Here is a 14,208-nt window from a genome sequence, read left to right as displayed (position 1 = left end):
GTTTGAGGTTTAAATCCCCACTGTAACTTCTCTTAATAGCTTTGAAATCTTGGACAGCTACATAAGCTGTAAACCTTAGTTTACCCATCTGTAAAATGGGGATAATACCAATTCCTTCCTCAAAGTGTGAGCAGCTTAAGGGAAATAATATGTGTGTCAATGAAAAAATTAATCAATAGTCAATCCAAGAAAAAAATGGAGAATTTTATTTGAGCCAACCTGAGGATTAGAACCCAGGAGACAGTCTTTATGTGGTATACAATGGAATACTACTCAGCCATAGAAAAGAACGATATTTTGCCATTTGCAGCAACATGGATAGACTTGGAGGGCATTCTGCTGAGTGAAATACGTCAGACAGAGAAAACAAATACTGTATGATATCACTTATATGTGGAATATAAAAAACACAACAAACTAGTGAATGTAACATAAAAGAAGCAGACTCACAGATACAGAGAACAAACTAGTGGTTACCAGTGGCGGGGAGCAGTATAGGGTGGGGGAGGGGAGGTAAAATTGCTGGGTGTAAATAGGCTCAAGGATGTGTTGTACAACGTGGGGAATATTTTGTAATTGCAATATTTTGTAATAACTAAATAGAAAGTAACCTTTAAAAATTGTATTAAATTTTTTTTAAAGATTAAAAGACAAAGCACTAAGGACTGTCCCTTAGAGGTCAATGCACAGTTATATAAATTTTTGAGACAAAGGGTCTTACATCAAAGTAACATATTGACAGTGTACATAGTCCAACAGGGCAAGTAGTGGGTCATCGTGACCCCTTACAGGATTGAGAAAGGAATGTTATCTCCTAAGAAGTTACCTTGCTGGCGCCAGGAGAAAATTGCTTTTTTTTTTTTTTTTTTTTTTCCCGGTGAGCAGGCATTCCTGTGTCTTCTAAGGGGATCTAGTTAATGTATAATGCAGATGCACAGTGAACACTAAAGAAAGGTAGTGGCCCAGATGGGCAGAGAGAGAATTTTATGTTTAAAACTTTTCTGGTCCTGCCTTAAAAATAAATTGATTTCATCATGTGTAAAGGGTATAGAGCACTAGGCAGCAGCTAGTGCTATTATAATAGTTTCAGGCGTTGTTACATTTGCCATCATCATCATTATTATGGGGCCGTTGGTTAACTCCAAGTGGTCCATGCCGGGCCAGGTCACCAGCTGGGTCTTGGTGCTCTTACCTTGGCATAAAGTAGCCAATCCGAGTTGAAGAACAGCGCGTCCTGTCTGATTGCTGGGGCACCATTGTGTGCCTGAGGATCTGTTTTGAATAATGGTGAAGAAAGCAGAAAAACCACAGTGTGATAGTTTAGATGCCACCTAGATGGTACTTGCCTGAGTTTTTCACTGTTTCACTTTTTAATGGAGGACAAGAGGCTCGAGAGGAATGCTTGCTCTGACGAGGCTTGTATAGGAGGTGGTTAGCACTCCAGTCATTTTATTTTTGCAATAAAATAATAGCTAATGTTTATTGAATACTTACTGTATGCCAGGTACTGTTCTAAATATTAACTCCCCACCATCCTCTGGGTTAGGTATTATTATTATCATACCCATTTTACAGACGGGAAAACGTGGACACAGAGTGGTTAAACTGCGTAGCGCTCCAGTCATTTTATAGTCACGTTCTGCGCATGCGTGCTGGGGCCCAGCCGGCTGCCCTGAGCCCTGATTTACACTTGCTGGCTCATGTGCCTTCCGGCTCCCACTGACACTGTCTTGCCCTCATGCCCCAGCGTGTGCACTGAATGGCACTGTGGGGGGCTTTTATTTCTTAAAAATGAAATGGAAGTAACTGGAAACAAAAAAGGAGAGAAGGAAAAGGGACCCGCCACGGATGGTTTGCAAAACTGGGTTCTCTGTGATGACAAGAAAGCGGGCGAGCCAGCACGTGCTATGTGGCAGTGCTCTCGAGTGCAGTTCCGTCGTTGACCGCACCCAGCTGCTCACGTGGTGAGCGGGGCCATCTCTCTTGCCGGAAGTGTTCCCGGGAAGACCTCAGGCCCTGGGTTTTAACGTTACAGAAGTGGTGATGGGGGTGGAGAACCTTGGAACACGTGGCGCCAGCAAGGCACCGCCTCCTCCCTGTGCGTGGGCGTCAAGGCTGTGCCCGGCCCCCTCTGCTGCCCGCCGCCATCCGTCAGGGCCGGGGCTGCGGGGACAGGGCTCAGCGCGGTGGCACCTGCGCTGGCAGCAGGGCTGGGGTCCCGGGCCTCCCCACCCACGCCTCCGTTCTCTCCACCTTCACACACAGAGCGGCCCCCTGGCGGGCACGTGCTGGGGTGAGGGTCAGGAGGGTCCTCCGAGTCGGGGGGAGCGTCTGAACGGGACACACTTCACTCACGTGGCAGCTCAGGCCAGGGGCCTGCCACCAGGGGCGCCGAGGGGAGGGCAGAAGAGAGCCGGGGTGAGCGGGAGCTGGCTGTGGAGGAAGAGCGGATGTAAGGCGGGCTGGGGGCAGCGAGACGAGAAAGGCGGATGCGGAGGATGGGATGCTGCGTCAGCGTCACTTGGTCCCGAGGGCACGGGGTTTTACGTAGCGGGGTGAGGGGCTCAGCCTTGCGCTTTAGAACGCTCCCTCCCCACCCCCACCCCCCGCCCTGACCCTGACTTCTCCTTGAGGGCAAATGAGTTGCCGGGTCCGGGACAAAGTCAACGAGTGGCTCCACCCCAGGTGGAGCGAGTGGGATCAGGAGTGTTTGTGGATCCGGGGACGTGACATAGGAGGCAGAATCCTCCGGAACCTGCCATCGCTGTGTTTAGTGTGGGGGGAGGGGCTCGGGCAGAGCCAGAAGTCAAGGTTGGTTCGGCAGCTTCTGGCTTGAACTTAACAAATGAGAACAGTTCTTCTCTGAGATGGATTAATCGTCCTTCCTGAAGCCGGGGGCTAGAGACCCCCGGGACTAAGATGGCTCTCTGCTGATGGGCTGCTTTTGTGAAGTCAGATATTAAATTATTAAACGCCTCCGCTCCGCAGGCTTCTTGCTTTCCTGGGGATGGGGGGCGAGGACAGCTCTCTGATCTCAGGAAGTGCTGTGTCGGGCCACCTGCTTCGAGTGCCCCGCCAGCGTGCGAGCACTTTCCGTGTGACGGAAACATGCATCCATCAGTGTTCTGTGGTCCATTCTGGACAAAGCACGGAGGCAGGGAGACCGGGGGCCTCTCCCTCCTGCATGCGAAGGCCTTTTGGTGGAGCCCGGTGGGGCGCGCCTCTGATCTCGATGCCCTGGGAAGAGCCCCCAGGGAAGGGTGGTGGCCGTCATCACCGCCTCCCAGGTGCCGCGTCTGCAGGGGACCGGGCTGGACGTCTCGTGCATTACCTGCAGGACCAGGTGGACACGCTGACCTTCCAGAGCCAGTCTCTGCGGGACCGAGCCAGACGCTTCGAGGAAGCTTTGAGGAAAAACACTGAGGAGCAGCTGGAGGTATCATGCGCATCTGGTCTCCCAGCACCCGCAGGGCCCTTGCAAGGCAGTTCTGTTGGACCCCAGGAAGCCCGGGGCTCCCCCAGCAGTCACCCCAAAGGCAGGGCCCCTGTGCTGATCTGACGCCAGAGCGACAGCGGTCAGGGCCTCCCGGGATTTTAAGCATGTGCCTGTCAGCACCTGTGCTGAGTCGGGACGGCCCTGGGTTCTCCATCTAAGTGTTATTCTTGCCTCATTGCATACGGCTCCCCAGCCCCTGTCCCTGGGCTGCTGTGACAAGCTGGGCCTGGGAACACCCCACCCTGGCCAGGCCCCATGCCAGCCCCACGTCCCGTTCCCTCCCAGTGCCGCCTGCAAGGGAGGCATCCCTGAAGCCCCAGTGGGTAGGGTGAGGGATTTTTCCCCAGAAAGGCTGGCACAATTCCTTCCCTCTGATGTAAGGTTGCCAGATAAAATACGGGCCACAAAATACACAATACCCAGTTACATCTGAATTACAGATAAATGAGTTTCTTAGTAACAAGTATGTCTTATGCAACACTTATGTGAAATTCAAATGTAATTGAACATCCTGTCTTTATTTGTTACATCTGGCAACCTTATTCGCACATTTCCTTTTCTGCAAGGTCTTTTCTGCTTTTTAAACCACTTTGCTCATTTCCTATGCATGGCAGGGGGCGGGGCCCTCCATGGGCACAGATGGGACCTTTCAATCCCCACCTGTCTGTTGAATCAAGTAGTCTGCGTGAATGTTAAAAGCCAGTGTTGAATGTACTGTTTTTACCCACGAAGCTCCCTTGGGGCGATAGGCTGGTAGTGTCCGGCCGCCCCACGATCCGACGTTTCAGGGAATGACGGCTTCACCTCTCCTGCTCCCCAAGGAGCTGGATTTTTAGTAGCTCTCCCAGTGGAAACTCATGGGCATCGTTATCAGGGAAGGCTGTGAGCATTGTCCCCCTCTCGCCCTCTCGCTCATTCTCCAGTGCCTGTTAGGAAGCTTGTTAACGGATGACTAGATTCCGCTGAATTCATGGTGCTGGTGAATGCTGGGCTTCGTCGGGATGCCTGGTAAATAGCTCCTTGCTCTCTGCCCCTGTAGATTGCATTGGCTCCTTATCAGCACTTGGAAGAAGACATGAAGAGTCTGAAGCAGGTATTAGAGATGAAGAATCAGCAAATACACCAGCAGGAAAAGAAGATTATTGAGCTGGAAAAGCTGGTGAGTTGGCCTCTTACCTTGGGAGGTCCCAGTAACCTGCATGATATTCCTGCTGCCATCGTGGATGTCAATATTTACAGCATCCAGGCGGGGGCCCTTACGTGTCCGGTGCTCACAACTGAGCAGAAAACGCCTTTCTTAGGAAGCCAGGAGTTCAGGAATCTCAGAGGTGGTCTCATCTGTAGAAACCTGGAGCCCGTCTGATGCCCTGCCTGGCTCCCATCCAGCACTGTGGCGTGCCAATTCCTCCCCTCCCCGGGGAAGATGTGCGGTGCACCTGCACCCGTGGAGCACCGCTGATGTGCGCCAGGCACGGTGCAGACACTTCACGCGTGTTTGTTCTTTAACTCTGACAGCAACCCACTGAGTAGGTGCTGTCAGAAGCCTCCTTTTACAGATGCGGAGACGGAGGCTTAGGACGAGGTCGTGTCTCACCCAGAGCCAAACAGTGGTCCAGCCCAGGCGGGAGCCCCGGGCCAGAGCTCCAAGCCCCGGCTTTCACCACACTCTCTGCCTCACCTTTCAGCCTGGCTCCCACAGAACTAGCAAAGGGCCCCCCTCTGGGGGAATAGAGCAGCCAGAGTTCACTCCCCACCCCTGTGGGTGCAAGGGCTGAAGCTGAGATAGGCATCCAAAGTTAGCAGCAGAGAAGCCTGCCTCCAAGGAGATGCCATTCTTGAGGGGAAGGTTGGCCCAAGGGTCGCAGATAGATTAATTTTTTCTTTTTTATTGTTATATTTAAAATAAAATTTTGATACTCTAAGAGGAAATATAATTTCCTCTAAAAAGAAATTATAAGATATAGATAAGAAAATTAAAATATCATATTTCTACACTGTTAATATTTCCAGAGCCTTTCTTCTGTACAAGTGTACACACCCTAATATACAACCCACACATACATACAAGTGTTTTGTATCCCGCTTTCTTTCAGTTAGCAAATCTTTAGCTTACCATCTCAGTAACTGATCACCTCCTCTAACTTTTCATGTTCTCCGTATGTCTCGGAAATGTCCTTGAAGCCGCTATATCCAAACCAGGAGCTGGTCCCAGACCACCTGTTGGATTCAGTCGTCACATCCCCTCTCCTGATCTAGCACCATCCCTCTGTGGGGACATCTGTCACTGCACAGATGCCTGTCAGTCAGGATAAGGGCGGACGGGGGTGTGAGTGCCTATTGCCAGCATCAGAGGCAATGCTGGCCTCCTGGCACCTTCCAGCAGCCCAGAGCTTCCCAGCAAGGCCAGAGCCAAGGCCGGCGGGGGGCTCTCCAACAGAGCCCTCCCCTCTCAGCCCTGCAGCCCTCCTCCTCCAGGCAGGGCCATGTGCATCGTTATCTGGTCAGCCACAAGCCTCTGGGCTTCTCTGGCTGTTTTTAGCCACGCTCCAGGCATTCTGCAGGTATGCAAGAGTTCTCATTCCAGAAACCTTTCCAGGCAGAAGGGTGGGTAGGGGTGGGGGGAAGAACTGAGTTAATCACTTCCCATTTCCTGGGAGCAAAGATGAGGATGGGGTGAAGAGCCTTGCTGGAGAGCAGGGGCAGAGCCCCGTCCTTTGGCTCTGGTGCCGAAGCCTGATTCATGGAGAGGTGGCGCTTTTCCTTAAAGATTACTCTAGCTGTGAACTTGTCACATTCTCTTCAAAAACTAATTCAGTTCTCAGTGCATCTTAGAATGGAGCTCTACTTTGGCTAGGTCTCAGGCCCTGGGGACACACCGACAGAGAGAGCGGGGCATAAGTTGCAGAGGAGTAGCGGCCACAGAGGATGTTATCTTCTGAGCATGTGCCACGCTGGGCTTGAGCTGCGTGTTCCTGGCTGCCCAGAGCCTCAGAAGGAAAAGAGTGTGTCCATGCTATTCGTATTTCCAGCCCTCCATTAATTCAGAATGTCGTGGAGTGCACACGGGCCTGGCCAGGGATGCCGGTGCAGGGCAGATGGCCTGATGGGAAGAACTGGGGGACCCAGCAGCCAAACTGGGTCCTGGTGGTGCTCACGGCTCATTTCTGACAATGGCAGGAGTCTGGGGACACTCACCATGAGAAATATATTCTACACAGGAATCCAGGATAGGCACACACATAAGTTGTATATATACAGTACATACAATCCACGATACACACTAATATATACACACACATAATATACCTGAAAGGGAAATATATACTGTATCTAAGATATATACAATACTTTTACTACACACAGTGCACTCTGGTACTTTCTATTCTGTGTTGTTTAAAAAAGAAATGCTGGTCACGTCCCTCTAACCTGATTTTACAACCGACTAATGCATTGCAAACTGCAGTTTGGAAAACACTGTTCTTGATAATGTTCCAAAGCCCAGAAGCCAAGGGCATTGGTCTGCCATCTATCCATAGGGCCTTGCTGAGAAGCTCCTGACACTGCATCTTTTATAGGCAGAAAAGAACATTATCCTGGAAGAAAAGATCCAGGTTCTCCAACAGCAGAATGAAGACCTCAAAGCCAGGATCGACCAGAACACCGTTGTCACGAGGTAGGTGGGCCTGGCCGTCGGAGCTTCCAAAGCATGTGTCGCCGACAGGATGGCTTTGCTCTTGACCTTGGAGCGCTCTGCTTTTGTCCTCACTCGTCCGAGCCCTGAGGCTTCCCCACCCAGGCTCTTGGCCCTCCCCATGTGGAGGGAAGCGTAGAACACACCTCTCTGAGCACCCAGCCGGTGCCCGGGCTCCGCAGAGCGTTGGGTCCCACCTTGGTGGAAATGAGTGACACCGGTCAAAGCCTGCAGCACAGCTGGGAGGTGACGGGGATATTTCTGGAGGAGGTTTCGGAGAGGCTGCCAGCTGGGGGTTCCCAGGCTAAAGAGAACCACCGTGTGAGCCGACCCCGAGCTCCATCACTGGGGCCCGCGGCTGCTGCACCAGCGCTGGGCCAGGTGGTCGTGGCAGAGGAGAGCTGGCCTGGCCAGAGGGCAGCAGGGAGGGGACGCACCAATGCAGCTGCTCCCCAGGGACACTGCTTCCATCTTGGTGCTGCCTTGCCTGCTCGGAGGGCCCCAGGAAGGGAGGAGGGGGGCAGACCCACTGCTGTCACGACAGAGGCACGGAATGCCTCGGTTCCTTTTTCGCTTAGCATCCATTAGCCGCAAACATCAACTAAGCATCCGTTACGCACCAGGCGTCAGACTGGGTGCCGGGCACTCGAGGAGGACCGCTCTGGGGCCCGTTCTCCAGGGCTCCCGGTCCAGCAGGCGGCCAGATGCACAGACCAGAGGCGATGGCTGCCAGGGAGGCCTGAGCCGGGGGCAGGGCGCCCCACACCAAGCCCCACTTCCCTCTCGCTCTTCCGGCGGCTTCTGCTCTGTCCCCTGGCCCCCAGCGCCTCCCCTGACCCGGGCAGAGGGGCTGTGGGCAGATCGGGTGTTGGCGGAGGGTCTCTGGGAACGGATGTGTGGGTGGGACGAGTAGCAATCACGTTTCAACCCCGCTTCTTGGTCCCTGGGGTCCGGCAGGACCCTGTTCTCCCCGCCGGCACCCACCACCTACCCCCTTCCCCTGCACCCCTTGGCCTGGCAGACCTCAGGTTAAGTGCTTCCGGCGTGACTGCTGCTCGACAGTGGCTTGTTCTCCCCGTGCAGACAGCTGTCAGAGGAGAATGCCAACCTCCAGGAGTACGTGGAGAAAGAAACGCAGGAGAAGAAGAGATTGAGCCGAACCAACGAAGAGCTGCTCTGGAAGCTGCAAACAGGGGACCCAACCAGCCCGATTAAACTGTCCCCCACGTCCCCCGTTCACCGAGGCTCCTCCTCTGGGCCCTCCTCTCCCGCCAGAGTCAGCATGACGCCCAGATGACGCCACCACGCTGCGGGTCGAGCTGCGGCGCCTGGTCCACGAGCGCGTCCGCCTCGAGGGAGTGGTGACCGTGGACCGGCCCGACTGACCCTGCGCGCATGCCCAGTAGCTGCATAGCTGCACCCTAGGCAGAGTCCTTTTCTGATGCTCGTGTAAGACTGTCCTGGTACTGGCACTTAGGAAAGTGTAAGTGGTAGTGTCTGATGTGCAAACGTTTGACCGTAGTTAGAGCCAAAAGAAAGAAACGCCAATCGTTCTTGAGCAATGAACTTTCACTGCAGAATATCAGGTTAGTTACAAATAGCTCAGTTTTGAATATCCATTGAATAATCATTGTGTACTGCACCGATATGTGTGTATATTTAGATACACGTATATACACATGCAGCGGTTCTGAATTGCATTTTTTATAACATGAAGTGCTGACATATTTTGGTGAAGGTCAGCAGTTTTCTAACTCGTGCCTAAGAATTATTGGGAAATGAAAATGCATTTCTATCTACCTTCCCAGGAATATTTCTACCCAAAATAGAAAAAGGAAAAAAAAAAAAGATACAGAGAAGAAGCGCCTTCCGACCTGCCACCACGTGGTACTCTGTTTAACACAAACACCAGCCATTCATGAACGGTAACTGCCTTTGGAACAATCAGCTTCTTAGTCCACATGATGTGAGGTCACTATTACTCCATCCGCAAGTTTTAATTATTAATACTTCTGTCATGAGCGGATAAGGGGCAGCAGTGGGAAACCCTGAGGGGGTGAGGAGTTTTGCAGATGTCACTCATGACAGTGGATCGTCTATAGTCTTGTAAACACAAGTTCTGTTTTTTTTTCTTAAATGGCATCTTGGAATCCATCATTAAGCTCTTTCATCTTCGGGAAAATATGGAAGCACATGACCTTATAGGATGAGGGTGAGAGTGACCTTGGAGTTGGCCAAGACCATTCACGCTCCGTCCTCAAGAAGGAAGACTGCTAATAGGGTCTGTGTTCTGACTAAGCATAGAGTAGGAAAGCATACTCTGGCATCCTATTTGCTTTACTCTGATGTGATGCTGAAAATGGTCAACTCACCAAAATATGACCCTCAGCCCCACTTCATTGGCACCCCCCTTCGGTTTGGTTCTGTAACCCAACCTCATTCCTATACATTGAGAAGCTCAGGGGTTCTAGCAGGGGCTTCCAGAAAACCAATTCTTCTATTCTGGGGGATCAGTTCCAAGCTGTACTAGATCATCACATGACCTCCCAGGAACCCAGGTGTATTTTCTGCTGGATGATCGAGCAGTGCCACAGCTGACAGAGTTCCCATCTTTGGTCCAGGAGGTTCTTCCAAACAGAGGAAGGAGCCCGGGAAACAACCAGCCAGCGGTGGCTGGCTTCTGGACTGGCATTTGGCTCTGAAATGGTAGAATTAGAACCTGAGAGGTATTCCTGTAGTGCCGTGGACGATTAGAAGTAAGACACACAAAAGAAAGAAGCGGTTTCAACAGTTGCTATGGTGATGATAGTGATGCCTTTGTTCGCTGTTTGTGACAAAGACCCTGCACTTTCCTCCCTAAGGCCCCTCAAAATGGTCCTGAGGACTGGCTCTGGGCATCCCCGAGGCAGGCGGACTCATGTAGGGATGCTTCGTGGGCCAGAGCCACAGAGCAGGGAAGACACAGCCCACGGAAGGGGTTGGCTGGCCCAGGGCCCTGCCTGCTCTGTGAATACGTGGCCGGCGTAAAGACAGACCTGGTCTGTGTCCCTTGCGTGAGTCAAGGTTGGGCTTCCTGGCCTCATGTACATCTCATTTCTAGCAAACCGCCAGGTGTTTGCCCATCCTGGGGACATACACAGGAGTATCCACTGAAGAAACATTTTTTTCCTTTAGTGGCTCTGCATGATGCTGTGATGTTGATTTGGGCCTCCCGTTAGAGTAGATCATGCCACGTTGACTAAATACACAAATATTTATTCTTTCAGCAGGCACCACCTGCAGACACAATAGCTCAGCCCTCCGAATTAGGAACTGCTTCCCTAACGGCACTTGCTAAATGCAGTTACACAGCAATACAGATATCAGTGTTATGTTAGAATGTGGTCCAGTGTGTTAGCCTGTTGCAGTCAAAGTTGTAGTGGTGTTAGAATGAAGTCATCCCTCACTAGGCGACTAGAGCTTGGCTCTAACCAGCCCTGACCTTGGGTACTTGAGCTAATTCCCACCTTGCCCTGGCTTCATTTCCCCGTCATGGACGCCCATCATATATGGCTCCTAGCCCGGAACACGAGGGGCAGCGGCCACCGGGCCCCTTCTGCGCCTCTCCAGCCCCACACTGTTAGGACTTGGACCTCTGTCTCCCTGGCGTCCACCTCCCAGGCCAGAGCTGCTGCCACGCGGAGATGCTGCAGCCTCCCCGCCTGCCGCTCACAGACCTGCCGAACCGCACCAACCTCTTCCTGGTGAGTGGGACCCCGTCGGCGCCCTGCCCTCCCGCCGCCCAGCACACACCCGGCGAGGTTTTGGGGGGGTGTGGGCACACCTGGTGGCCATCTGAATGGGGTCACTCATTCCTCTGCCGGCCCCTGCGGGTTCTGTGTTGCCTATTTGTGTCTGAAGCATATTAAAATGAACTTGAGGGACCTTCTGTGACATACACTTGATATGACTGTTGGCCTGGCCCTCCCGGGCTTCAGGAGGCCTGGTGGGGTCAGGCAGGGAGGCCAGAAGGCTGGGCTCCCCTTGTGTGTGCGCCAGCTGGCCGTCTCTGAGTCGCGAGAGCCCCCAACTCTCCCCCGACTCGGCGGATTCAGGATCCCTGCACCCATCTTCCAGCCCGGATCCTTCAGTAGCCTTGCCCAGGCTTTGGGGGCTCAGCGGCTCTGTTCCGTCTCCGCCGTCCTGGGGAGGCCCGGGTGGGTTGGAGGAGGTTGGAAAAAGGACACGAGATTGAGGCCAGTCCCCTCACCGTCAACGTCGAATTCAGACGTGGACCTATTGCTTCTACCGCAGAGTGAGCTCGGTCTGTCCTCAAGCCCGTCCCTCTGCACCTGGCTGGTCACAGAGCTGTCTCAGAGCGCCGGGAACAGGCTGGCGGGCTTGGGGGCCGTGGTCACAGCACTGCCTTGTCATGCGCTTTCTCATGCCCTCAGGGTTCTTGGGGGCCAGGACACCTCTTGAACCTAAAAGCGCTCACTTCCCCCACCCGGGCCTTCAGGCTGGGCTGCAGCCACTTGGCTGCCTGCCCAGGAGTGTCCCTCGGGGCTGCCCTGCCTGGGGTCGCAGGCTGGTTCCCTGTGGGGTTTGGAGGGACCTCCGGAGACTCCAGCCACTGTGCCCTCCCGAACCACTGCCGGACAGGAGCCCCTCGGCAGGTGATAAAGCCCCTTGAGTTACTCCGGACCTGCCAGCACCACTCCCGGACCCCCTGGGTCACCCACGTATCCAGGTTATTGGCGATGGCTGCTATTCATGATCTACTTGTCAACCCGTCCCAACCTGTTCGTTTCTTCTGGCGTCTTGTGCCACCACCTTTAGCATACCCACCCTGCATTCTCCTGTCAGCACAGCCGCTTAACAGAGGGGCGCTGGCGCCCGGCCCATGGCCCACGGAGGAAACCAGGGTGGAGGGGCCTCGCATCCGTGGAGAGCTGCGTCCCCCCGTACGGGTGTCTTGTCGTGGCAGAGAGGCTTTTGAAGTCAGCCGCTCGGTCCCCGACGCTGGAAGGAGTGAGGAGAGCGAAGCTCAGGTAGAAGCCTGGGGCAGGGCGTCCCACCCGCTGCTGGAGGCTGTTCTCACTCCGTGGCTGCATCCGGGAACAGGCCCCCAGCAGTGGCCCTCGGGGCACCCTCGCATCGCATCCCTGCATCCCTCTAGGCAAGAGGCGGGGTCCTGCCGTCTGGGGAGTTTGGGTCAAATGCTCTAAAAAATCACCACCACCATCACAGGCTAGAGCTCATTCGCTTAAGTTTGCTAAATATCTTTTTTTTTTTTTTTTGAACCTGTCTGCTTCTCTCAGACCTCTTTAAAAACAAAAGCAGGACACTTCGGGTTTCTTGAACGCCCAGCTCTGTTCCTTCCCCCTCTGGGGGACATGCAGGCGAATTTGCCTCCCTCACCAAGTCTGGGCGAGTTTTCCAGAGCCAGCACCCCAGGGGATGAAGTGCTGTGCAGCCTAAGCTGGGTGCTCCCGTCCCTGCAGGCCCCCCGGGTCCCTCCCCCCAGACAACCCAGGCAGGCTCAGCTGCTGCTGTCGGTTTCAACTGCACCCAGATCCACGTAGCAGGGGCTGCACTAGCAGACGCTCAACAAGTAACCGCACGGCTTCAAGGAGTGAAAATGTAAAGCGTCCGTGGGAAAGAACGACCGCGCAGCTTCTCCCGGCTCCTGCACCTCAGTCCTGAGTGCCCGCGGATCGGTGCTGAGAAGGAGGCCAGAGCTCACGTCATCAGCGGACGTACCACCTGCTTCATTCCCGAAGCCTCTCTCACATCGCACTTTTTCTGGCCATATTGATGGCTTGGTGGACAGGCTTATACAGTAAAGCGAAACGATGGCCCTTGGAAGAGGGGCGGACTGGGCTACCCCGGGTAGGTGTCCCCGCCTTCCCGGCCGTCTGGTGGCTGAACAGCAACCCGAGGAGTCCGTGAGATTCCTCCCCGCTGCGGAGGCCGGGCTGTCCGGGGGCAGCTTCTGACTCACCAGACGCGTTTCATCACCAAACTGTGCTCCAGGTGACTCCCCACCCCCAGTCCTCCAGGGACCCCCATCAGGGTTTCCTAGGAAACTGCCCGGAAGCCTGGCGGGGGCGCTTCAGGCGCCCGCCCGCGCCGGCCGCTAGGTGGCAGTGTGGCGCCGCGGGACTGGCCGCTCGGGGACACGGGGAAGCCGGCCCGTCTACAAGTCCGTATCTGGGCTCACGGGCGCCTGCCAGTTGTCACAGATCGCCTTGGGGGAGGGGGCGGCTGAGGGCAGGAAGGGGCACCCTGCCTGCGTTCGTCCCCGCAGACCCCTGGGCGCGGAGGGAAAGCGTCCCCGCGGTCCAGGCCTGGTGGGTGGTTCACCGCGCGGCCGACGGATGCCCCTCACATTCCTGATGCTGAGCGCGCGGGGCCGGCAGCCGCCCCCTGCTCTGCTCTCGGGCAGCAGACCTCCCAGCCTGATCACGCCGGGCCTCAGGGTCTGGGAATTAAGGCCCCCTTGACTGAGTGTGCCTCCTGTGTAAGAAAGCGCTTCCTTTCTCAAGGGGGGCGGGGGGTGGTGAGAGATCGAGGATTATGAGAACAGCTACAACCCTCCCCATCCCTTCCCGCTCCTGCGCGCACCCCACCCTCCAGATGGGTGGCGGGCGTGTGGCCGGAAACGCAAGGCCAGTGTTCAAGGAAGAGGGGTTTGCTGCACTGACACCCAAGCGCTTCTGCAAACGAGCAGCGTCAGGCCCCGCAGACCCATTGGCAGGAAGACCTCTGGGCCCAAACCCAAGCCAAGTCCGGAAAAGAGTGGGAGGTGGGGAGACGGCTTCAGAGGATCCTAAATGAGGGTCGAGGGGTTCCCTGGCCGAGGCGCTAAAGCCGGAATGAGGATTTCCACCAAACGGCTGAAGGAGAACGAGGCAACGCGACATCCTTCCGGTTGTGGGGAAGCAGGCAGATACTCAAGAAGCAAAGAGCAGGGTCTGAACTCCCTGCGGGGCACCCACCCCGGGGCCCCCGGGCGCCCCCCTCCACCCCCCGAGCTGCC

The 14,208-nt window shown here is 54.9% G+C and overlaps 1 protein-coding gene across 15 annotated transcripts in view; it reads left to right on the top strand.

The window, feature by feature from the left end:
- Positions 1-14,148, top strand: part of MTUS2 (microtubule associated scaffold protein 2) — a 505,315-nt gene extending 491,167 nt beyond the window's left edge. For 14 of the 15 annotated variants that reach the window (XM_057533086.1, XM_057533075.1, XM_057533077.1 and 11 more), the window contains 4 exons: positions 3,338-3,436; positions 4,536-4,655; positions 7,072-7,169; positions 8,271-8,871. In XM_057533086.1, coding sequence (XP_057389069.1) covers positions 3,338-3,436; positions 4,536-4,655; positions 7,072-7,169; positions 8,271-8,484 — 531 coding nt within the window. In that variant the 3' untranslated portion in view covers positions 8,485-8,871. Of the gene's footprint in view, positions 1-3,337; positions 3,437-4,535; positions 4,656-7,071; positions 7,170-8,270; positions 8,872-8,995 lie in introns of those variants that run through there. The other variant, XR_009005942.1, reaches the window with a different exon arrangement.
- Positions 14,149-14,208: the final 60 nt, after the last annotated feature.

This window comes from Balaenoptera acutorostrata, chromosome 18 (genome assembly GCF_949987535.1).
Source record: "Balaenoptera acutorostrata chromosome 18, mBalAcu1.1, whole genome shotgun sequence".
Classification (NCBI taxonomy): domain Eukaryota; kingdom Metazoa; phylum Chordata; class Mammalia; order Artiodactyla; family Balaenopteridae; genus Balaenoptera; species Balaenoptera acutorostrata.
This window is presented reverse-complemented; position numbering and strand designations above follow the sequence as displayed.